The sequence below is a fragment of the Dromaius novaehollandiae genome, chromosome 1 (assembly GCF_036370855.1).
Source record: "Dromaius novaehollandiae isolate bDroNov1 chromosome 1, bDroNov1.hap1, whole genome shotgun sequence".
NCBI classification, from domain to species: Eukaryota; Metazoa; Chordata; class Aves; order Casuariiformes; family Dromaiidae; genus Dromaius; species Dromaius novaehollandiae.
In genome coordinates, this window is record NC_088098.1 from 37,123,108 (window position 1) to 37,149,037 (window position 25,930).

The window sequence follows — 25,930 nt, forward strand, 5'->3', positions numbered from 1 at the left end:
TGCAACTTCAGTACCAATTTATGACACTGGGTGGATCTCTGAAGTCAGAAGAACAAGAGAAGAAATCTTTTAATTGACACCGTCTTGGCAGGAGAACAGTGGATTGGGCCCCACCCTGTTTGTCAGCTTCTTGATTTCTCCACTCTTGATCCGCCTCATGACAGGATGACTTGCTGTGGCATTTTCCTGTCTGTGACTGAAAGAATACAAATAAATTAATTTATCAAGGCAAAGAAGCAGAATACACAAATATTCCTTCTGATCAGATACTTCAGCTGTTGAAAACGTTGGGAGTCTGCAATTCTTTGCCATTGAACTTACGCTCATCCTGCTGTTGAATTACTTTTTCCGTACCAGGTCTACTGAATCTGGACTGAACAGAAGTCTTGAAAGAAGGTAAGGAGAGTTTCTGCTTAACTTTTGAGTGCACATGATTATAGCCACCTCTTCTAGGTAAACATGCCTTTCTTACTCTGTAGTTCTGATTTTCCAGGAAGTCTTCACATTTCTCACATAATCATCCAGTTTCTAAAGTGAAGAAGTCTTCAACTCCTTGACAGTGTTTAAAATTAGATGTACAGCTGTTTGTCCCAGAAAAAAACAGGCTTTAAATGTTGTATTAACAAAACCATAAGTATTGTATTTGAATGAGTAAAGTATTTAGTGATACAAAAATTGTGCATTATTAAAAGTATATCTCTGGAAATCCAGCTTGTTGGCCAGAGAGAGTTTGCTGCTTTCATCTATATACAAAATGTTGTTAAATCTCTAGTGCATTTAGCAAGTAAGTTATACTCTAATATTTCTCTCCAAATAAATAATATTTATGTGGCTTAAAAGTGAACTCTAAACAACAATGCAACATATAATTTTTCACATACAGCCTTACAAATACGTATTTACAATCTACTGCAAATCTAAGAATTATGTGGTTTTGAAATTACATTATTAACTATCTTTATAATAATGCTGCAGTATATATAGGAAAAATAATATTCTTTAAAAAGATGTCAGACACCATTGCTGTCTGTACTAGGTTTTTAGTAGGCTACTATTAATATGTAGGATCTTCTGCATCCTGAGACCAGGTTAATCCAAGGCTTCTAGAATTTATGAAATGCATGGAAGGCTCCATAGTGCTGCAAATCTGAATTCAGGTACACTCTTCAGCTAGATAATTCCCTCAAGAACTTTACCTTACACTTTCTTTCATAGTTATAAAGCGTCAAAGCATGATTTTATCATTTACTCTATTACAGAATCCAGAGACTCTGGTTAGGGCTCACTGCATGTTTGACAATCATTTAATAAAGTTTGTGTGTGAAAGAACTGGCAGATCATCTGGTTTTATGTTTTCTTTATTCAGTTTCCCATGTGGCCCTGAACAAGACATTTACCAATATTATTTCCCTCCCTCAAGCTTGCCAAAATGTAATGTTTGTGAAGTTTTTTAACCTCTTATGATGGAAGTCCTATAGAAATGCAAAGTATGTGTTCAAAGAGAAACTCAGATTGCTTTTGATACTTCATTTTCTGCTTACATCAGCTTTTGGTAACCTAAAAAAGTGGAATAAAGTTGCTTTGAAGTTGCTTTGAGAGCAATTTTACATGCTTTACTAGATTTTAAATGATGGATTATAAATTTAAACTAAAAATATGTAACTTCAGAAAAGAGTTTTGAAAGCTTTTTTTCTGTACTTCACTTGTTAGCCCTGAATTTAGTACATATGCAGTAACTTCTATTTTGCCCCTGATCTTAGCTCAGTCAACTGTAACAAATACAAATGAAGACCACAGTAAATACTGAATGAAGTGAAGCAATGACTACTTTCTTTTTTTCTATCAGAACTACCAGGAACACATCAGTATTCATCATATGATTCAACTGAAATGAATGTACTTTTCACTGCAAATACGAATTGTACCACTTTCATCTAAAATCAGTCCCAACTTTAACAACTTATGCAACCAAAGTAATATATACTAGCAGGGACAGTGCCTTAGTCATCTGTTCTTCTCTGACATCTGTCTTCCCTGTTTACCAATATGATAAAGGCTGACTTTGTAGCCCATAGTTGTTCTGACTAGTGAGTATTTGAGCACAGTTCTTCCCCTGGTTTAAAGAAGGTATCTCTACAGGGTAGATACCCCAGTCATTTTGTGCTTTACCACATAAAAAAATACCACTTCTCATGTTTCTTTCTCAAGAGCAATTCAAAAAAATTGTCAAATGGAAATTTAATAAGGAACAAACAGCAAAAAAGTATAGAAATGAAAATAATTTAATAAATTAATAAAAAGTAGAGAAAGGAAAATAATAAGAAAATAATTAAGAGTCAATCTCTTCTTTAATAAAACACCAATTCTGATCACAAACCTGCTTATAAAACAATAATTAGTGAGAAAATACATCACTTTGATGGTGTTAACAGCACCTGCCTTGAGTTTTTGAGTCAGATCTGCACAGTTTAATACAGCACATCTTCACTGACTTGAGTGGTATTACATCAATGTACAGCCACAAAGGGTTTTCCCCCTTTTGTTTATTAGCAGTCATTCATCCCGAAGTTTATTCGAGTCTCTATTTTGTTACAAAAGCATCCTAGCCTCCTTGATGTGGAAAAGGTGATTAGAGGACTACATTCACTATAGCTTAGAGCAACTGCAATAATGTTGGAAAAAAGGAGTAGAAGGAGACATGAAGTCATGTTCTCCCTGGACCCCTAGAAAGGGAAGCTCTACCACCTACTGATTATACTTGCAATCCATTGTTTAAGTTCAGTGCTGTTTTATTTCAAATGCAGATAAAGAGATGACAAGCAAGTGCTTGAAAAGTCCTAGTTAAAAGCTATTCATGTAGATGCTGCATTTTGGTACTTTAGCCATTGTTTAAGGAAGGTGTCGTTTACCCTCCTATTAAGGAGATTATTTCTGAAATGTGAGTTATATATTTCCCTGTTGTTCTTCAACTTCCAGTGGCTTGCAGACTTGTCTACTTTTTGACCCTCCAGGGTGAAACATAAATATAACAAATAGTTGGACTTGACAGCCTATGTTTCTCTACTAGGAAAAAAATGTTTAGGAATTTTACAATTGTTTTTTTCCCCACTGGAAAGTGTTGATGTGCTAAAGTCAGAACATACTGGTTTTGATTAATTTTTTGTTGGGAAGCTCCTAAAATCAGGATGGAATGTGGACAAAACGCACAGAAAATCCCTTAGATGTTCCTTAGATCATCCCTTAGGACAGCCAGCAGTCTGATGGCTGAGGTACTCAGTTAAAAATAGCAAACCCAGCTTCAATCCTTGCTCTGCCCAGTCCCGTAAAGACTAGTGAAGACCAGTAAATCTTGGTCTTACGCATTCCCAATGATTTCCAAGCCATTAAACTATTTGGAAGTGAATGCAAATGATTTTTTGTTGTTGTTGAAACTGACACATCTACAGCCAAAAAAGTATTTTCAGTTTTACCAAGATATACCTAGAACTGCTTTCCAAGTTCAGTTCATTTGATACTGCTGACAAAAAAGACCAAAAAGAGAGGTTTCTTTGTGCATTTTTTTGCCTTATTTTTTTTTACCTGAAGCCACCAATTTTCTTTATATAAAGACCGAGCACAACAATGTCATAGCACCCATCTGCCCTTCCTCTGGCCTGAATTTCCCAGTATTCTCCCCTCAAAGGACTGCAGCTTACATCCTCTCAGATATTCAGGCACCCACTCGCAACTGAAGTCAATGAGAGCTTGGCAAACCTGTAAGAATTCAGGCTCCAATGATCTGGATAACAATATTTTTCATTAACAGCATATTCTGTATCTAGATTTAGGTTGGGTCATCACTCCTCCCCCAATATCTAACAAGTAGTTTTAAACAAAGTAAAAATGTATGCATCTTAAAGCCTGAGCATTATTTACCAGAAGGTTCTCCTCCCCAGTTCTAAGTAGAGACAAATATGGCATTATTCTTTTGCTAAAATCTTAAGTCTAACAGCCTGATCCATGGAGAAAAATCTAAGTATAGGTGCAGAGTTCCATCAGTTCTACGTAGTTGGCCTAAACAGATGAAGCTGCTGATTTGAATCATTTGGTATGACAAGTTACACCCACTTGCGTTAAAATAGAAGTGGAAGGACATGTTTTCACGGGCTAAAAATGTATGTATCTTAATGATTCTGAATTGTTAAAAAGTTATCTAAACCTAAAAGCCAGACATTCCTGTTCCCTTGCATAGCTATTATTCTGTCAACACAGGCCAGGCTATGCTCTACATAGCAAGATGATTCAGAACAACAGTGCAGTTTTGGAGCCAGTCCTGTGGTTGCTCTTATTTACCCCATGCTGGTGTTCATTTCCCAAAGCAATTGTGGTGTGCAGGAGCTAATTCCTCTCGGAGGAACCTAACCTGCCGATCCCCCTCCAAATGCCCTCCAAGCCCTAAGGGTTGTGACCCCACACGTGGACCACACCGTCCTAAAGACCTGTAGCATGTACCTAACACATGTCAGCAGGAGGCTCTCAAGCCAGAGAGAGCTCTCAAACACCTGAAGTCATCTGATGCTCTACAGAGAGCCAAAAAGAGGCACAGTAAAACGGCTTTTATATCAAAGATTTTTACATGAGTGATGGCAATATGGGCATACCCCTTCCAGAGGGACACAGAGAAAAGTATGCAGACTATCTTCCCTTCAGAAAGTTTCAAACTACAAGTGTAGTAGAGATTTGCAACACCAGGCTAGGTTATATCCCATACAAAATAAACTCTCCAAATCAAATATACTGGAGATAAGAGAAGCCGGAGCACCAACTGCTTTCAAAAATACTGATTCTTTCCTATTTTACTGAGTTACTTGCTAAAGTAGATAGAGACATAGTAAAAAGTAGGTCACATGTAATAAATTTCTACCATTAAAAAAAGACAATTTCCTGGATCACGTGGATATAGAAAGTTGCCCTGGAATATAAAACTGTCTCTGGGCATATTGTGCCATGATAAAGTCTACCCAACTGAGGACATGAGAGAAAGAAGGAAAGGAGTCCTACCTCCAGAAGTATCCAGTATCCAAGAAACTTCCTGTGGCGGACAGATGAGTGAACTTTTGCCTTAAACATTTCTTGGTACATAAGGTGCAAGCAAACCATAACCCCGAACAAGCCATCTGTTCCCGGCGGAAACAGGACTGAGCTGCTGCGACTCCCGAAATGGTCTCCCTGCGACCATTCAGGACACACCAAGCCTGCGCTGAACCAGACCACGATCAGGCAGAGACTTTGGGACCTGGACTGTAAATTACTGCTGCTTAGCACAACTTCTATAAAACTTGCTTAGCATGAGTAGCTAAATTTGCTGAAGCCTTAGGCCACACTCCCTAGTTCAGTGAGAAAGGGCCCCAGAGCTGGTGCAGGCAGGAAAGACAAGGGAGTTACCAGCAGTTTGCATTCCCATGCGTCACACTCCGGGAGGAAGGATGTCAAGGCATTGAAGTGAGGCCTGCTTGGGCACCGGGACCCTGGGGAGCAGGGCCTCCTCTTGCTGCGGAAACACTGCTGATTGGGGGGGTCTGGGCTATCTCGGGGTCCAGATCATATTCCCTTTGTCTGGACCTTGGGAAATAACACCTACCGTCACTGCTGGGGAAGTAATAATTTGTCAGGGCTTTGAGAGATAAGGGCAAGACCCGAAGAATGAAAACGCATCTGTCAGCAGAAACCACAACAGTAAACAACCTACCTAGGGACCCAATAAGGAGCAGGAGACCCCAGACCTAAATATTACTATTGGTCCAAACTACTGCGTGAAGGGCGGAGAGCTTTGATTGGAAAGTATAATTGCCCAGGGATTTCTTTGTTCGGGGTCCCTCTTCGGAGGCGCCCAGCTCGAGCTGTAACTACTGCACGCGTGTCATTACAATTTATTTATTTAATTTGCCTTGATTTGGCTCCAAGCTTTTCAGCGGGAACCTAGGGTCGGACCCTGCTCGAGTTGTAATTACTGCACGCGCTTCACCAAAATTTACACCCAGGGTGAAGAGGACCAACAGGATGCCGCTGGATCCACGGGTGGTGATATCCCTTTCTCTCTCTCTCTCTCTCTCTCTCTCTCTTTTTCTCTCTCTCCTCCCCTTCGCCTTTCCCCACCTTTTCTCCCCACTTTGTGGAAAATAAAGTTAAAAGGTTGTACGATATGTGACTGGTTTTAGCGTCTTAATCTCGTCCTTGGGATCGTAACGAAACCCCCCCCGATATTGGATCGGGACACTTCCTCAAAGATCATATAGTTTCATCCAGTCAAAGAAACTGAAATAAATAAATCACTACCATCAACTGTAAGCTTACAAACAATAAAAAATCCTCACAATATCATTGCCAGTCTGGAAACATTCATTATATTTGTTAGGCAGATGTGTAAAATGAAAGCATAAAAAATCTTTTGTTGCTTACAGTTGGCAGATCATCAGTGATCAAGTTAGGGAATATGACTGAATCAGCAAAGCATGTTATCATAAACCAATGAGACTAATATGTTTAGAGTCAGGTATTTGCAGAAGCTTGCCAACCAGTAATAATAAATTGATATAGATTCATGAGACCTTTCCCTACATCACTCCTTCTAACAGTTGTTTTCAATAGTACTCAAATGTGTTCACAGGCTTTACAAAAACCTCAATCCTTTTTTTGAAGTTAGAGAGAGAGTCGGGGAGAAGGTGATTTTATTTGGTGAAAGTTCAGTATTGTACAGCGTATCAAGCATACAAAATACTTAACTTGAAGTAAAATTCATACTGTTTTAAATGTGGCATGCCCAGTGAAATATCAAATCAATTTTGAAAGCTAAAACAATATTTCTAAAACAATATGGCTCTGAAAAGGCCAAAACATTTTAGGATAATGAATAAATCTAATTGGTGCCATTATCCTTGGATGAACTCAATCAACACAAAGCTAAAGTCTATCAACAAATATTTAATAATCACTGCCTTTTAAAGCAACAGTCTGTGTTCTATTTTGTGCAGTGAGACAGTTTGATACTTATTTTAATCTTCACCATTCGTTGTTTTATAGCCAACAAACCAAATCCTGCTGTGAATGTTTTTTCTATAGTGATATCACTGACATTTTGACTGTCTCAAAAATGCTATGCGTTCATCTGTATAGGAACTTTTCTAGAATGGAAATGATTGTTCTCAGTTTGGTCCCAGTTTGCACAGCTGACTACTAAATTTGGGTGTTCTACTTGAGATAAATATTCAACTGCAATATTATGCTTTTCCTTCTGTTTTCTGTAAAACATCCATTATCAGCATAAAATTTTACTGTCTTACTATTTTGCATTTTCTACAAGTGTGAATACTATTTAAGGGCCTTGCAAGTGGTGATACTTAGAGCAATGTTTCCAGCTTGTTAATCTTATGTATTTAACAGTATGTTGTCTTTAACCAGTTTTTGGTTATTGAAAAGACAAGTGTAAACAAAGAATGAAGATGTTTAAATTACTCTTTTTATAAATTTCAGGTTATATTATTCAGAATGTACTCTATCAAACACAATCTGTAAGGCCAACTGAAAAAAGTAGCAATATTCCCTTTAGTAGCAAAAAATATATGTATATAGAAATTCTTGCGGAGTGTTACAAGGAAAATAGAGCATAGAAGCTCATGTTCAAGTATGGTGTTTTTTGCTGTAATAGCTAGGTAAAAGTAAGTCGTACAAATTAATGCTCCTAAACCATCAAGATCATCCATGGATTGTTTCCTTTATTGTCATAGTAATTCTAAGACAAACACTACTTCTCTCCAATCCCACCTTGAATAAAATCATCTGTTCAGCTTTTAAAAAACAGTGCCTAGCTGCCTTTATCTTTTCTTTTCTCTACTACAAACAATATTTCTTATCCTGTAAAAAAAATGAGAGGGGCAGGTAAAATGGATTACTCCATGGTCAGATCAACATTTCCTATTAATTTTATAGCATTAAGGAAAAAAATACCATGATGGAAACAGAACCTTCATGAATATGAATAGTGTTTCAAATAGTAAAGACAAATGCAGACTACTACCTGAGACATACAAAAAAGAGGCAGAAGAGAAAAGCACAACAGAAAGTCTACTTCTAAGATCTTTGTGAAAATGTGGAAATTTTCTGATATATTATTACTAATCTACTAAATTCTGCTATATTTCTAAGAAGAAAATGAATGTTAAAGATTAGTATACTACGTATAGCAACATGCTATTACCTTCAGTTTGTCATGCTGCCTTTACTCATCTCACATTCCTTTCTCCTGTTAAATCATCGTATTTATTTTTACTTCTAGACTGTGCTGGTCTTCCTTTGCATCGTATAGATCTAAGTACAAGGTAAGAAGGAACTAAATACCTGGGCTACGTATAATTTCTTTAACAAATTTTTTTAGAATTAAACTTGTCAGATTTTTCTTATTTTAAAGATGTATTTGTATATGAAAATGTAGGGAAAATGCTTTCAGATGCATTTATCTCATAGAACACTTATTTGCCATTTTTTTAAATTATCAAGCTCATTAGCTATATCAGTGTGAATAACAATGTGTTTTCTTAAATGTCAGTAAAATTGTTTATTAAATGTTCACTATAATGTATTAAACATGCGTAATACTCTCCTTACTGATTCAAGATGGTATTTTAAGTATGTGAATTCTAAATTCACAATATTCTAAATATCTAGATGGACACTTAAAAATATTTCGTTTAATTTTTGCCCATTAAAAGTGTTACAATTTTTTTTATTGCAGGGCTCAGTAAAATCAAAGGCAACACTTAGAAAAAAGTAATTTAAACATAGTATTTCGGCCAATGCTAGAAACCGCTGTAGGCTCATTCCTTTTGAAAATGTAGCTACTTCTTTCAGCTTCTGAATATAGAAAGAAGTCTTCCTTTCTTTTTCATTTGCTAATTCAGTTGTAACCCTTAATGTGTATTAAGCAAGTTATCTCTTGATCTGGTGTGCAACAAAATATGTTGGGTTTATATAATCAAAAACACTGGAGCAGGAAGAAGCCATGTTTAACAAAAGTTTATCTGCATTAATATTAATGTTTTTGTGATCTCTACTTCAGAGAAAATTCTAGTGTTCCCAGTTTTTATATCAGTAAATGTAACAGAAAATAAAGTCTGTCCAACCCTGTCTAAGGCGCACGGCCCAAGAAATTTTTTTTTGGCCTAGAGCCCATACACTGTAAACACTTACACAAGTGCTCAACTTTAACCTAGGAACGGGCCTACTGTCTTCAGCTAAGACAAGGTATGTGTAAATCTCTGCAGAATATGGTCACTAGTTTAGACAAAGTCAAAAAAAAAAAAAAGCACTGAATGATAACTGAATTTTCCTTTCACAACAACACAAAATACATCTAAGTTTCTATTGCAGAAGAATGTAGAACCTGCATTGTGGTATACATCCTGTTAGAAACTGCAGAAGCTTAATGAAACACAACAGAGCATGCCTCAAAGATGAATCAGATGCCAGTAAGAGCCAGAAATAATCTTAAATTCCACAAGGAAATTATCATCTCTTACACAAAGTTTATATACTGCAACTTTTAAGTGGTTTTTAAGTACTCCCATTCCTCAAAGATCACCAGAGCCTATATTAATACATGCCACTTGTTGTATCTCTTACTTCACTTTTACCTATTAGTCTCTCACCAAATAAATAAATAAAAGATATGTTCTTCAAGTCTATGGAAACAAGCACACCTGAGGCTACTGATGCTCATAAAGTTACTCCTCTATACTTGTAAAATTACGCATTTTCTTATTATATTCCACAGAACAAATGTAGAATACATATATATTGGTTCAAAATTATGTTGTATGATGCTAAAAATCTTATTTTATAGGTAGCTGCCCTAAAATGAAGGGAGGGTTTTTGAAAAGTTGTGGAGCTTCATGTCTTTCTCTGCTTTGTTGACAAAGCCTCTTATACATGGAAGCGAATGCCGTGGAGCCCTTCTAATAACTTGGATTAGCTTCTTTATTGATAGTCAGGTGTTTTGCAAGTTATTTCTGGCATGGCCTCAGGAAAGTTACTAGGCAGGTTTGGTCTGTTTTTATCTCAAGTTAATTTTAGGAAATGTTTCAAGCCTGTCTCTTCTAGTGTTAATGAATTAAGAGTTTCAGACCTCATCCAAACACTGGTCTGTATCACTATTTATCAAACCTATCACTATCATAATCTTATAGTGGTGCCATTCTTTTATTCCACAAAAAGGCAAATTAGATATACCTTTAACACATTTCCCTCCTTTGGCACACACATTATTTGTGGTTATTTAAGCACGCCATGCAAACAACTAGAACCTCAGGACGCGGGTGCAGGCCGGACCTCTGCCAGGACCCGTGGGCAGAGGCGTTGTGGGCCCGAGCTCCCCGGCAATGGGAGAGTCGGTGGCTCAGGCCAGGCGCAGCGCTTGCTGCAGCCGAGGCAGGCTCGGGAGGCCAGAACTAGGTCACCCTGAGGAGGATTTGCAGGGAACTCCCTGGGGCTGCGAAGGCCCCTGGCCGGAGGTACACGTCTCTAGCTCTGTACCGAGGTACAAGGTAGCATCAGGGGCCACGTTTCGGTCTGTATCTTTCCCAGGAGACCTGCGGGGAGAGGCCGGGCCCGGAGGGGTGGGCTGACCCGTACAGGCACCGCAGCAGCGAGAGGAAGGCCTGGCCCTCGGCCCCTGGGAAGGCCAAACGCACAACCCCAGTCAGACGAGGGGCAGCCTGCCCCTCCCTGGGCCGCTGAGGAGACGCGGGCGCAGGGCCAAGGCCCAGCACCCCCGCTCGCGACGGCACGGGGACCCTAGCGGTAATGGCGGCGGGCGGCTGCCGAGAGGGCGGCGGCGCGGCGCGCACAAGGCTCTGCTGCCCGCGCAACCCCCGCGCCCGGCCACTGCCGAGAGCCGCAGCGCCGCAGGTAGTCGCCGCGCAGGGGAAAACGCCGCCTACGCAGGCGCGGCGAGGCACGGGGACGCCTCAAGGGTCGCGTAGGCGGCGGGGCGAGGCGGGGCGAAGCGAGGCGAGGCGGGCGCCGCTCGCCCACTCGCTGCGGAAGGACGCCGGGCCGGGGAGCCTCCCCTTCGCCCGCGGGCGGCGTTGAAGCGGCGGCGGCGGGCGCATGCGCGGAGCCGGGCGCCGTGCGGCGGGATGGGCGGCGGCAGCGGCGGGCTGGGGGAGCAGGTCGGTGGCGACGGCGGGCGGGTGGAGGCGGCCTCTGGCAGCCTGCGCGGGGAAGGGCGGGAAGCGGCGGCCGCTGCCGCCCCGGGTGCGCCGTGGGGCCTCCTCGCGGCCTCCCCCGGCCCGGGGGGAGTCGGGGCGAGCGGCGGCCCCCGGCAGCCGTTGCCCGCCCGGCGGGGTCGGGGATGGTATGGCTGATGCTGTGCGGCTTGTGCTTCCTTCCCCCCGCAGGTGGTCTCCATCTGACTGACTTCCCATGTCCTATTACCAGGAGGACTTCTTCAAAGAGTACCTCAAAATGATGACGAATATTGTCGTCCTCAGCTTGCTCATATGTATTTCTTTAGCCTTCTGGATGGTGTCCATGACTGCAAGTACGTACTACGGTGAGTTCGAAGGCCGGTGCGTGGCAGGTAGGCTGGGCTGGGTGCCGGCCCCAGTGGCCCCTGGTCCTCCAGGCTGGCACGGGGAGAGCTGCACGCTGCCCACAGCCCTGCCCTCTCTGGCTCCTGCGCTCTGGTGGAGACCAGCAGCCTGGAAGGGGCATACATGTAGCCCCTTCTGTCACGTTAATACAGCTGAAAGCTCAAGCCCTGCTGGCAGCTGATAGCGGTTACTAACACCTTTCAAACTGTTACTTCACCTTTCTCTGTATTTCTGCCCAGTGATCCTGATGAATTAAAAATGTTGGCATCTTGTGTGATTTTTCTCCTGTAAAGAAAGAAAATAAGAGAAAAACAAAAGTAACAGTGGAAAACAAGGAGCAAGCTGATAGAGCTCTTCCTGTGAGGAGAGGAGTGACAGCCTGTAAGGATTCCATCAGCCTGTAAAAAGTATTAAGAATGCACATGCGGCCCTTGAACAGGGGTATGGGGTGGAATTCTCTTGAAGGAAGAAAGAAATGGGGGAAGCTGTACAAGAAGAAAGGGATATGTGCATGGAGTCTCTGACATTGGTGTATACAGTCAGCTCTGTGTTCGATGCAAGGCAGCTCAGGCTATGGATTAGTTGTGTATAGTGGCAGGGACCCTAGTGCTACTTCTGTGGTCATTTCAGTTCTAGGACCATTTTTACAGCAATGCATGAATGCAGCAGTACTGCCTTCAGCATCCGTTGAAGCCTAGAAACATTTGACTGCTTTCCTGGGACAGGTAAATCAGTCCTTGAGGCTTCACCTGATTTCATGCAGAAAGAGCTCCGGTGTTATTGCTGTTTTGCTGCTGCTAAGAGTGCTTAGGGTTGCAGTATGAATATCCCCAAGTGCCTTTATCTGGTGTCAGCTTGGATCCAGAAGGAGCCAGAATGAATACCCTGCCAGTATGAGCTGACTCTTGCAGTATCAGTTGGATGCCTCTACCATGTGTTTTTCAGTGCTTCAGGTTCTGGGGTGAGGTATTAGTTCTGGTACAGCATTAAATACTTGTTGTCTGGACACTTCTACTTTGGCTTACAATGAGATGCTGGACACACAGCAGGTATGCAGGATTGGGCTTGACCACCAGGTTTTGCTAACTTTATTTAGAGCTAGCCAAGCTGGATTTAAACATACTCTTCAGTTTCATTTGTGTGTATCTGCTCTATGCTTTTGGTAGGTATAGCTCTGAGTTTTTCCACTATTTAATATATTCCAGTCTTTGTTATCTAACATAATTGAGAATTGACAGCATAGAGTGACAGGAAACGGTAGTATCAGAAGAATCAGGATAGGGACTGATGCAAAGGAGGAGGAGACTGCACACACATCCTCCTTTTTGTAGAGGAGGGTTAGGGAATAAGAAGGATGTATAACTTGCTGTTCTCCGTTTGCTTGAGACTATCTATGTAAAGAGGGAATGAAACAAAGAGTAGGAACTGATTTAAGGAAGTAGGAGAGAGAGCTTCAGTAAGTTTGGCTTGCAAAAGCAATGAAACTTGCAGTCCTTAACCATAAATTTACTGTAAATATACATTTATTAATTTACAGCTTATAGTTCATAATAGTGCTTAAGCACCAGTGACCAGAATATCGACATAATGGGAACATTAAAGAATCCATAAGCAATAATTGTCTTCTATCTCAGTCTTAATTCGTTAAGATTTAGTAGAAATCTAGTACTGATTCTTAGGTTTTTCTCAAAAGAAATATAGAAAGGTCAATTTAAAACTAGCCTTAAAAAGGTGAAAATTTTGTTTGTTAACACAAACAACCAAAAAAAAGAACCACTTTGTTCTTTGGTACAGCTCACATTTAAGTTTATATCAAACACTGTCCTGGTTCATGATTAGCAAAACTGGGCTGTAGTATTGCAGGTTTCTGCATATACATTCCCAAGTGGTGCTTTTCTTTCAAATTTTTGAGTCAGTCCTTGGCAGTAAGACTTCCTTGCACACCTCCCACAGCACTGTGTTTTTTCAGCACACACAAGTTTACTCTTGTCGAGTGAATCATTGTGTTTGCAATGACAAGTGTTACTGTGAAATAGGTTTGCCCTACTTTGAAATAAGGAGCCTGTATATCTGCAGAATTACAAGCACCGCTGACAAGCATTTTTGTCAAAGACCGTTATGTTCAGCAGCTTTCCATCAAGACAAGCTGCTGTGCCTGCGTGAAGTCTTTCTTCTATGAGATTAAGACTCACTTTAATGCTAGACTTGGGATGTCTTATATTTGTATAACTGACACTTGATAAATAACCTCTCATCTGTTTTCATATTTTCTTTCTGGCCTCAAAAGCTAGATAAACTACTAGCCTTCCTTTTTGAAAATATTTTGAGGTGGAGGGGAGTTGAACAAAAACTGTCACTTGAAATCTTGCTGAAATAGTCATCGTCATGAAACTTAGATTTGAGAGGCTCACATCAAGTTTAAAAGACTTGAGAGGACTAATGTTTCAGAAGGCAGCCATACCACTTTCACCTAATCAACTGGGTTCCCTGTTATTTTTTCTGGAAGTGAAATTTCATCATATAACAGTAAGTTATGTGGTTTAGGATGTAATCAATAGCTTGCCTCTCTGACTGCCAAGATGGAAGACTTCTTTAAACGTCATAGCATTCTAGCAACAATTTCTTCTCGTACTTTGGATTTCTGCCTTCTATAAGTAGTATATACCTTTGCACGTCAGTGTCTTTTGCAGTGGAATTTATCTTCCAATTTAAAGTCAAAACAAGGTGACAGAATAAAAAGGTTATATGTGTATTACTGCAAAGGCAGTGAATTTATTGGTTCAATTATATGAAAATATGTATTTTAACTGGACAGTAATAACTCCTTTATTGAGTTTATTAACTGATTTTTATTTTAGTAAGTATTTTTGAATTCTAGAAGGAAAAAACATGTTCAGGACATGGATGATAAATTGTCTCTGTAGAAGATAAGTTGCTATGCACACTACTGTTTTTATGGAGTGGTGTGGAGTATTTTGAATAATGAACTTAAGAGTTTTAGATTGATGATTTTTTTAATGATTAGTAGCGATATAATGACAGCTGAGTGGGATATTGTTTTCCTGTTCTGCAAGTTCTTTTGAACCCATGTCATAATGACTTGAATGACTAAGCAGAGAGAGTAAACTGGAAACTCAAGAAAGAAAAGGATTTTTCCAAGGCAGTGTAGGTATATTGAGGAGAAAATAACTTGTTGTTTTATTCAAATTAGTTTTCTTTGCACAAGTGAGACATTTGTAATTTTGAAAAACAGCATTTTTGTTTTGAAGTTGTCCTAATAGTCTGTCCTGGCAGTTTAAGCAGTCAAATTAAAAATTGCCAGTGATAAAGGGTTTTAATGCTGAGCAAGTGTTTTGCGAGTCGTGAAATTTTTGGATGCAGCTTGCTTTAACAGTCTTCTCTAGGGCTTCAGGCCAAGATGTGCAATTAGTTTTCTGTACTGCTGCCAGGTTGGAAAGGGGTGTGTGTGCATGTGCAGTTGAGAGGGAGTGCTCAGAGCAAAGAGTAAGAAGTCTAAATCATCTCTCATTATCAGCTAAGCCAATTTTTCTCTATTTTAGAGAAAAATAGGGGCAACAGAACAAGCAGAACTGCTTGTAGATAACTACAGGCTCACCTGAGGAGAAATCTTTGGGTGGCAACTGGAATCTGTGTGTGTCCTGTGGCTAGCATTTACTTAAGAAGTATAAAATGTATAGTGCAGATTGTTCTTTAGCAAAAATCATCATTTAGTAGGGGTACCCTATAGCTTGCTGAAATAAGCTTAATTTTCAATTAGCTTCCTATTTGGAGTGTTTCTAGTTTCCTTTGAGTGTTTCCGGTACTAGTCCACCCCAGTACTAGTCCCTTTTTCGATGAAGATTTAAGGTTACTAAAGTTAAAAGAACATCCATTGTAAAGATAATAGCTATGGCTCAGATGTTTCTGAGGTATGTAAATTCTCACTGTTGAGGAGGTGTGCAAGAGCTTGGCTGCCATGGATAATGGTGATCAGTTGGTGATGAAAGAAGAGATAGTGAGGAGAAGAACAGAAATTAGCAAGACAAATATATGTTTTATGCCACAGCTGTCCGTAATATATTGTGTGACTGAAGAGATCAGTAGCCTGGTTCAGTATAAGCAGATAATCAGGGGAAGGGAATTATACCATCCAGGTTACTTAATATAGTGTGTGTGTGTGTGGGGGGGGGGGTGTCTGTTTGTCTGTCTGTCTGTCTCTCTCTCTCTCTTTTTTTTGATTCAGACATCTTTCATTTATTGTCAGTCAAAAAATTAATAGATTTTTAGCACAGAAGGAAAACTCAGTATTCTATAATTGTAAATCCCTGGTGTCTCCCCATATCAGTACTGCATGCACTTGTTCATCCTATCTTAATATGTACATAGCAGAATTAGAAAGCAACAGTGTAGACAATAGGGATGATCACAGCAGGTAACAGCATCCATTTGAAGAAGAATTAAATACCTTTAGGTAAAATACTTCAGCATGAAAAGAGGACATCTGTAAACGTCATGAACGGCAGGGAGAAGATGAATAGGAAATGATCATTCAGTTGCTCATAAAATTTAGCAGATGTCTGATGAAATTTGCAGCAGGATTTTTTTTTTTTCAGCTTTTTTCTGAAAGGTCTTTTTCAGTGCAACTAAAACCAGAATTCAGTTCTGAAGGTGGTTGTGGAGAGTAACGCTATATCTGGTTTTAAAAAGGGATTGGGCGTATTTATGGCAGTTTTAGAAATAAGAACATAGAAGTTCCTAATAAAACTGGCAAAGATCAGTCTGTGTCTGTTTCTTCTACTCTTTCCCTGAGCGTGTGGAGCTGACCACTGCCAGATGGGATTCTGAGCCAGGCAGATTTTGACTTGACCTGGTTTGGTAGTTCTTGTTTTCAACCAGGTATAATGCATAAACAAAACATTTTGGATGCCAATAAAATGAGTGTTTCTTTTTTAATACTGCAAAAGAACATATAAACGTTCTTTCTAGTGTTAGTGCAAACACTCATTAGTGAAATAAATTAGTTTAGCAGAGAAAGCAAGAATTTGGAAGACTACAAAATATGTAGTTCTTTGTAAGATTTGGCTTAGGAATATAATTAAATGTGTTTCCTCCTCCAGTTTTCAATTTTCAGCATGAAGAGTGGTAGGAAAAATGGAGCTTAGTGAATTAGTGAGGCTGGTCAGTAATTGATTTAATGAGGCTAAGATGCTATGATAGATGGATGATTCCTCGTAGTCCTGCAGAAGGACAGTCAGTGCATTAAATCAGCATCAGCACAGAATTGCGTATGAAGTGCAGGATGTACTGATAGTTTCTTTACATGACATCAAGTATCACTGCAGCTGAACAAAGCACTTACGTATATTAGATAATACCTAAAACTTCAAAAGTAGAATAAAAAAGGATATAATGTTAATATCAAAACTGTAGAAATAAAAGTAGTCAGCTAGCTCATATGCGATGATGTTTTCTCTCTGTATAGAGATGAAAGTACTTCTGAAGTCTACTGTCAACCAAGTAGAAGCAGTCCTTCTATTAATGTAGTGTTAACATTTTGATTGATTGAATAGATAACAAAGTGACAACATTGGCACATGATAGGAGTAATTCAGAATATGTATGCACTGCAAAAAGGGGATAAAAAAAAGTTGCCTCCTCCTGCTAGGCAAGAGCTATCAAGCCTAAAGCCTTTGATAAATAAGAATGACCTTTCCTATAAACCCTGCTATTTAGAATGGCTTGAAAAACAATGTGAAGCCTCCAGTATGTTGTTCTGATTTTTATTACATTAAAGTGCCAAAAAGCATTAGTGACTGAGGATTATGTTCATTCTCTTTATTGTTCATGTCTTCACTGAAACTTCATAAAAATGAATTATTATAATAATAAGCTGTTCAGATTTGTTCATATAGTTACCAGAGAATCAGTCATAACATTGTCTATGATGAAAGTTCTTGCTTTTATTTATTTACTTAGTTTACTTTGCAATCTCTTATGTGCTAGGAACACTAATGTTTTGTTAACTGGCATTTTAGTTTGAATTTTATTCGTATTTCAAACTGAATTATTTCTACATAACTTATTGTGATTATATGTTTACTGTAATTTATGTGTTCTATCCACATCAGGTTTCAGCTGGTCTTACTTTTTCAATGTTAATTTTCAAAGCTTATAAATCCCTTTCAGAATGAAAAAAATCTGTCTTGATTTCTTGATGCATTTGCTATTTTTTAATAAATTAATTTTAGTTAATTTTTTGTTGTTGTTGTACAGAAGCTGAACAATAGAAAAAATTGAGTCAGTAACTGCAAAAATTGGGTAGATGTTTCTGTATTCTGTTCATATACGTGTTTCTCTTCTGAAGAGTAAAGAGGTTTAACCTGTATTAAGATCAGATTTTAAATGCATACTAGAAGAGAATTACTTTTCAGATGTAAAGGCAATGAAAAGGCATATAAGGATGACCTGTAACCATTTAATTTAATTTACCAGGCACTTTGCGACCCATTTCTCCATGGCGTTGGCTTTTTTCAGTCTTGGTTCCACTAGCGATTGTTACACAGGGTTTTAAGAAGAAGAGTCTTGATCACAGTGGAGCTTTGGGAGGTATGTTTTTCCCTGAAACTATTAAACTAAATACTTAATGCACTAAATTAAAATCCTTTTAAATGTATATAGTATTCTTTTAAGACTTTCCCATCTAGTCCTATGATAACAAAAATGTAAGTGTAAGCATCCATATCTTGAATTCATACTTATTTTTCTTATAGCTATTTAAATAGTCAAGTTAGTTTGTGCCGCTGTTCGTGATTCATTTGATTAACATCATCAGATGTATATAACTCTGGAAGATTGTTTTAAACTTCAGTACAATGTTCATTTAAAAGTGCATGTTTTAGATAGTAAAATGATTTGCAGATACGATAAATAGACATGAGATAATATGATACTGTGGTGTCCAAAGTATATATATCTTTTGGAGGAAACTGCCTGAAACAGTTTTTTTGTTTTCACATACCTAGAGATAATGGAGTGAAAGAGGCAGTGGTAAAGAAATACTGTAAAAACTGAGGCATATCAGCAACCTACCTGCCTGGTAGGAAACCTATAAAGATAATGTGGCTCTCCTTTTTGTAAATACAAGCAGTCCTCAGATGTTTTTTGCTTCCCCAAAATAAGAAAAATATGAAATTTGTACTCCACTTTAGGCAGATGACTGTTTCAGGAAAGTTTTTCTTGACCATATGAAAACCCCCGCAAGGTATAGTGTACAGTAGTATTCATTAAATTCTGATGAAAGACTTTTGGGTGAAGTGATTGAAGTTTGTCTCATAAAGTTGAATGAATTGATAGTCAGTGGAAAGAAACAGGACCTCAGATCTTTCCCTCCCATCCTGCAGATGTTTTTTTTTTGTCTGTGAGTTAAGGGGCAGTAGTTTCCTGATTAGAAACCATCTTTGCTTTTCTACTACACTTCTTTTCTGCTACACTTCTACCTCTTGACGTATATCAGCTCTGTTAGACAGCTCATATTGGCATTTAGTTTAAGTGCTACCAGTCTTCTTTCAGTCCTTAAGAACTGTAATATCATGGTGGGCAGTGAGAATTGAACCTCCTTGTCAGAAGTGTGGAGGAGGTAGGAAAAAAGAAGCACATCTAGGAGCTCAAATACTTAAGAAAACTACACCAAAAAAAATGGCAAAAGGAAATCAGAAACATGAAAATGAAGAACTGAAGGAAGAAGCAGCAACTGTTAAGATACGGAGGAGATTTAACCAGATTACCTTAAAGAGACCCCCGAGGGGGGGAATTGATCCCCAAACTGAAGTTAAATGTGCTGATAGAGCTACAGCTACAGCTGTATGTATGCTTCACATACAAACAATAAAAATCTTCAGGCAGGGTATGTAAATTTCGGTTAGATATCCTTCAGCTTTTTTGTGTTGCTCTGTCTTTTATTTTTGCACAGCATCTCTGATTCTTGGCAATACTAGAGAAGGTCTGAAAAAAACCCCATAAACTTTAGCACTAGGTGAAATTTAAGAGAAAATGTTAAAGGTAACTTTTTTCAGTCAAGATGTCTCTGAAATTCTGGTAAGGGTATTGGGCATTTCAGCAATTCTCTTATTGCATGATTGTCTTATTTTAGATTTATCATGCAGATATTATTGCTCATATTTAAGAGATTCAAAACAACTTTCATTGCTCTGCAAAGTAATATGTGCATGAAGTAACTTTATATTTTTTGTAGGATTGGTGGTTGGATTTATCCTTACAGTTGCAAATTACAGTTTCTTCACTGCTTTGTTTGTATTTTTTGTTACTTCTTCAAAACTTACTAAATGGAAAAAAGATATGAAGAAGCAAATAGATTCAGAATACAAAGAAGGTAAGCCCTAACGTTAATTCCTTCAGATCCTCTGTGAAGAATAATACTTCCTATTCCCCCCCTTTTTTTTTTTTTCCAAAGGGTCAGATGAGATGTCACACCCAGAATAAGGAACACTATTGTTTCCCCCACCCCTCCTCACATGAATTGTTAATAAGCTACTTAGCTTTTGTATCTGGTCTATTTGATAAACAAACTGTTAACTAGTTTTTGTTTTGAATGTATGTCTCTTTCTTAATTAATTTTAGGTATTTGTATTTTGCTTTTGCCCGATGCTGTTGCATGTCAAGGTGTTTTGCTTGAAGATACTAAAATTTGATTTTTGTCACTTTAGGTGGACAACGGAATTGGGTGCAAGTATTCTGTAATGGTGGTGTTCCTACTGAGCTGGCCATCTTATATATGATAGAAAATGGACCAGGTGAAATTCCAATAGACTTTTCCAGGCAATACACAGCATCATGGATGTGCTTATCCCTTTTAGGAGCATTGGCATGCTCTGCTGGTGATACATGGGCTTCAGAGATTGGTACTGTAATGAGTAAAAGCAAGCCAAGGTTGATAACAACCTGGGAAAAGGTTCCAGTAGGTGAGATACTATCTGTCTTACATGTTCATGTCTTAATATTTTGCTAATTTGTTTTGAACTATGCATCCAACTTAAAGTTCCAAAAAAGCCCCACAAAAACAAATATCAAAATTCTGGAATTAGAAAATTTTAGTAGGAATTTATTTTCTGAAATTGCATTTACTCAGCTGTGGTTTTGCTGTTATCTCATATGTGATAACACACAAATATATAGCATGCTGTGAGCTAAAATCTTTCTTAGTGAATCCTGACAATTCTTGTTTCTGGTACTACTGAAGTGTTTATATTGCTGCTGATACATAGACTACAAGCTGTCATCTGAGTTTTTCAGTCATTAAAAATTTAATCAGTAGAAGAATATATAAAGTACACATAGACACTACAGATAATTCACTTCTTAACCAGATAGCTCATTTCTTTTAATATCTTATCAAGGGCAGGTAGAATAACCTTCCCTCTGTGGAACCTTGTCTCCACAGCGGGTGACATTGCAAACTGGTGTGTTATTTTTGAGTCTTGCTGGTATGTTCACCTGAGTTTTAGATCTTGTGGGACAAGATTTAAAAGGGTGGGCATTCTTTTTTTTTCTTCATAAGTAGTACTCGGATTTCTTTCCAGTAAGCTGTCAAATATCTTCCTTTCTTTGGATTTTGCTCATTCTTTTAAGTGCATTCTTGATGAAATATATCTTGGTAGACCTCTTTTGAAAGAGATATTGTTTTAATAGTATGCACACCTGGAACTCTCTATATATTGGAACAAATGTCTTTTTTTTTTTTTTTTTTTTTTCCCTCCAAATTTAGAGTAGTCAAATACCAGGTGACACTGAAAGACTAGCCATCCTGTTTTGTTTAGTTTATTTCTGGTGTATATTTCTGGATAACTAGCCTCAGAGACAGTGAAAGCAATAGTAATACATAGGCTGTAATGGTGTAGGTTAAGCTTCTTGGCAGCATAATGGGAATTGTAAGTAAAAGCTATGGAAGAGAGTTTTGCATGTAAATGGGGGAAAGATGACTCTTAGCACAGTTCTGTTTTCATATAAAACAATTAAACAAATATAAGTCTTGTCTATTAAAAAGAAAAAGGTTTGTAAATTAACATGATTGTGTTTGATTTAGGTACTAATGGAGGAATTACTTTAGTGGGCTTGTTTTCAAGTTTACTTGGTGGCATGGTAGTAGGTGCAGCCTACTTCATAGCACAACTCCTTTTTGTGAGTGATCTGGATATATCTGCTCCACAATGGCCAATTATTGTGTTTGGTGCAGCAGCTGGCTTTCTGGGATCAATTGTTGATTCGTATTTGGGAGCAACAATGCAATACAGTGGTAAGATTGTTCTTCTCTTCCCCCCCCCCCCCCCGATGTAACCTAAAAATTGACTTAGCTGAGGATGTGATTTTTAAATTGAGAAAATATAGAAATAATAACACAAAGGCCAAAGGAGGCCAAAGTGATGGACATGATAATGAAAATAAGAGCAAGGGCAGTTGATGCTTTATTTGTAGTAAAGGAAGAGGATGGAAGATACACTTTGATTTCAGTACATTTGATTTCTGTACATTTCTTCCCAGCTGACTTATCTACATTAAGTAAAACTTTGAATAGTTTTGCAGAGTTAGATCCCAGTTCTCTTATGTAATCCATCTGAAATTATGTCCATTTTGTAAAAAATCAAGCTAATGGTAAGACTTTCTATTCCTCTTCATATATCTGCTCTGAATGTAGGTTTGTCTGCATTTGGGATATATATTTATAAGGAGTTATCCCCTGTTTCTCTTTCAAGAAAGCTTTCTAAAACATAGTAAGTGTTAAGAGAAACTGTCAGGATTGGACACTTGATTTTCTGTAGCCCTTTTCCATTAGTCAAAGCTAGATTTAAATATATGATTTAAAGGTAACAGTAACAGCAGCTATTTACTTGCCAAGCAGATTTTTTTTCTAAGTTTTTTCTGACATGCTTTTTTTGTTTGTTTTGTTTTGTAATAAAGCAGCAGCTCATAATGAATTATTAATGTTGTGGGTATTAGCAGATATTCAAATCGATAGAGAAACGTAATGCTAGTATAAAATCTGCTGATCCTGTTTGGAATGTTTTCTCATGGCAACATTAAGTATGTGCATATGCACACACCCAGTTAATACTGTATAGGGAGTTGCCATTAAAATTTTATACTTTGGCAGCAAATGAAATAGTCAGTTTGGACAAAAAATAGAATAACTGTGTGTACACAGTAACAGCTAATGAAACACAGTGCTGGAATACTGCTAGTACAGAGCAGGAAGTGCCTAAGTGATGGGAAAAAATCCATGCGGCTGGTAGTATAAAATTAGTGTGTAACTAGAGATGTTAAATTCAGCCTCTGTAAGGGGCTTGTTTGCTGTCAGATCAAGTAATTTATTTCTATTATTTAACTTTGAAAACAAATACATCTTTTTAACAGGAATATACATGTTTCCCATCAGTTGTTTCTGTTCTGTTCAAAACAGCATCTTTTGCTTTAGAATGACTCTTGAAATAGCTTTTTCCTCTTCTGATTTAGCTCATGTTTCGTACCTTTCCTTGTTATGGAACTATGCAAAGAGAGAGGCAGGTCTGGTAGAACTGTAACCCTTCAAAATAAGTAACTTCTAATGTAAAGTATAGCATTTATATCCCATTCTTTGAAGCTATTGGATTAAACCATAATTTAGTTAATTGGGTCAGTTAGTGTCTTTTCTTACAGATGCTTAACACCATAATTTTAAACTAAACAATTTAGGAAGTTGCGTGCACTTGTTTACTAAGTTTCTTTTCAGCTTGGTTAACTCTGTAAATGGAAGTATTATCTTTTCCCAGGTTTTGACAAGAATATCTGCATGGTTGTCAACCACCAAACAAAAGACTCCAAGCACATATCTGGAAAACCTATATTAGACAACAACGCAGTGAATCTTTTTTCTTCTGTAGTCATTGCTTTGGTGCTTCCAGGTGTGGCATGGGGTTTCTGGCCAAGAGGTTGAAGTGGCTGAAGGTTTTCTGTATGTGATTCAGTGATGCGCTCAGCCTTACTCAAAGACACTCCTAAGAGTGCGCTTTGGAAAGGGATCTGCAACCTTCAGAGCCAAAGGACTTTCCATTGCAACTTCTTTAGGCTATAAGCTTCATATGGCAGTTGCCATCTGTCAGGGCCAAGAAGGGGTTTTGTCAATATGCTCTTGCAGCTCTTCAAGTGGATGTCAATCACTGCCAAGCAAGGTGAAGCACTTCACTTATCCTCATGCAGCTGAGGTTGGCTTACATATTTTCTACAGTCCACAGAATTTGGAAGAGCAAGAAACTGGAATTAGAAGCTTAATCTACATCTACCAGTATGATGGAGCATTGTGGCTACTGTCTAAGCCTGGCACAAAGCACTCTGCAGTTTTTTGGCAGTGGTAACATGGATGAAATGAATGAATTCTGGTTTAGTATTTCACATGATCTCCTATAGGATGTAAGATTTCATGGAAATATTTTGAAATGTTAAAAAAAAAATGTTTGAAGCATAAGACTAAATTTAAAATAAAAACATACCAGTTTTTCCAGTAAGAAGAATAAATGTATACTTGTTTTATACAAATCCTTAGAATTCTTCAAATCTTTAGAATTTCCAAACTAAAAATTTTTATAAGGGTTGTTAGCACTGTTGTAATGTGGTACTTATCTAAATAAAACAGTACAAATTTGGGGGGGTGTTTTTTTGGATTTTTTTTGAAATACGAACATCATTTCTGTAATATTTAGCATGTTGACCAAACTATTCTCTGTGGGTTCTTTCTCAGTGGTGTAGTTTCTCTCCATTTTGTTTGGAGTTGCTTTTCAGTGATGATATTCTCAACCAAAGAAGCTACAGAGGTTATCTTTATAGTGAATGGGGAGAGTCTCATCTACAAAGCATTTCAAAATGGGAATTGAACTTTTAGTGCTTAGACTGCTATATTAGATGAGTTCATCTTTCACCATTAATTATAGAAGATATGGAAGTAACTTAGCCAGCACAGATTGTACTGAAAACTTAAGAATACCCTCTTAATAACCTCTGACTAGAGACATTCAGAAAGTAGGGCCTGTACAGTTAACTTAAAAAAACCTTTTTTCTTTTTAACTTAATAGATAAATGAGTATTTTACATTAAACATCAGATTTTTACAAAGATACTGTGTATTTTGCCTGTCTTAATTCACTTGGGTTATATATATGTCACCTTTTATGAGAACATTTAAAATTATAAAAACACCTTCTATTTTGAGTTTATTTGTTTGAAATCTGTTCTATATACATCTGGAAATTAGCACTGGAACTTGTAAACTGTATTATCCAGTTTATATATACAAGATTTCAAACTTTTCACAGAAGCGAAAGCTTTCAGAAAAGAATAATTTTGTGGCAGCTATATTTCAGTGTTCCTGTGGTAGGTGCAAAATTATGAAAGGAATATATGCACTTGAACTATAACTATGAACACATGAAGCTTTTATGCATTGATTTGATTTTAAACACAATCTTTTTGAAGATTTAATTAATACTGTTGTGATTTCTGGAATTAATACACTGAATTTCTGTAAGGTAGTTTCTCTTTCAATTAAATAGCTTATATTTTTAAATACTTTTGATTCCTGAAACAAAATACATTTTCAGACACTGAAGTATACTTTTAGTCAACTTTTTACTAATTGGGTCGTACTTTTGAAATAGCTTACTGCAGTGAGAAAACATCTATAATTTTAAATTCATAGCAGCATGAAATGCTTTCATCTGTTATATGAATTAATGTGATCTGAATGAACTGCTGCAGGAAGGACCTTCAAAGGCCATTATTCAGAATTTTATCTTTGTCATGTTTTCTTAGTGATGACGCTGAGTTGCTTTTGAAATTCCCACTCATAAATCTTCAGTATTCAGGGAGATCTGAGCACTCTGAAGAGGACAGTGTTTACTCTGGGCATATTACATTGAGTTGGGGTATAGTTTATGCAAATTTTCTTACATTAAACTTGTTTCATTTAGTAGCCATAGAATTGTTAGTTTTGTTTTGTTTTTTTTTCTTTTGAGTAAGAGACACAGGGAGAAAGTTACAGTATGTGACTTAGTGCCTGTAAAGTGGTTTGTGTCTCTAAGAACAGTTATTGAGATCAGAAAGGAGCAGACAGGAATACTACTTGTCCACATGATGCTTGGGAGAGACGGAAAATGCAGGAAGTAAAAGGGCAAGTGATAAAAAGAGGAGCTAAGATAAAAACAGAAGGAAATTTATGGAAGAGATTTGAAGGTGCCAAATAGGTCAATGCAGTAAGCAAATTTATT

General features: G+C 37.9%; 1 protein-coding gene across 7 annotated transcripts; it reads left to right on the forward strand.

Annotated features, from left to right (window-relative positions):
* The first annotated feature begins 185 nt into the window (after window positions 1-185).
* Window positions 186-24,781, forward strand: TMEM19 (transmembrane protein 19). Of its 7 annotated transcripts, XM_064509104.1 has the most exons (8): window positions 186-396; window positions 8,312-8,354; window positions 11,430-11,584; window positions 18,117-18,230; window positions 19,876-20,013; window positions 20,348-20,602; window positions 21,724-21,933; window positions 23,444-24,781. In XM_064509104.1, the coding sequence occupies exons 3-8, from the start codon at window positions 11,455-11,457 to the stop codon at window positions 23,605-23,607; spliced, it is 1,011 nt and encodes a 336-aa protein (XP_064365174.1). In that variant the 5' UTR covers window positions 186-396; window positions 8,312-8,354; window positions 11,430-11,454; the 3' UTR covers window positions 23,608-24,781. The 7 variants fall into 7 exon arrangements, with proteins under 7 accessions (XP_064365174.1, XP_064365191.1, XP_064365162.1 ...); XM_064509121.1 differs by lacking the exons at window positions 186-396; window positions 8,312-8,354 and adding an exon at window positions 10,995-11,201 and having other exon boundaries at window positions 11,470-11,572; window positions 19,978-20,013; XM_064509092.1 differs by lacking the exons at window positions 186-396; window positions 8,312-8,354 and adding an exon at window positions 10,996-11,201 and having other exon boundaries at window positions 11,470-11,572.
* Window positions 24,782-25,930: the final 1,149 nt, after the last annotated feature.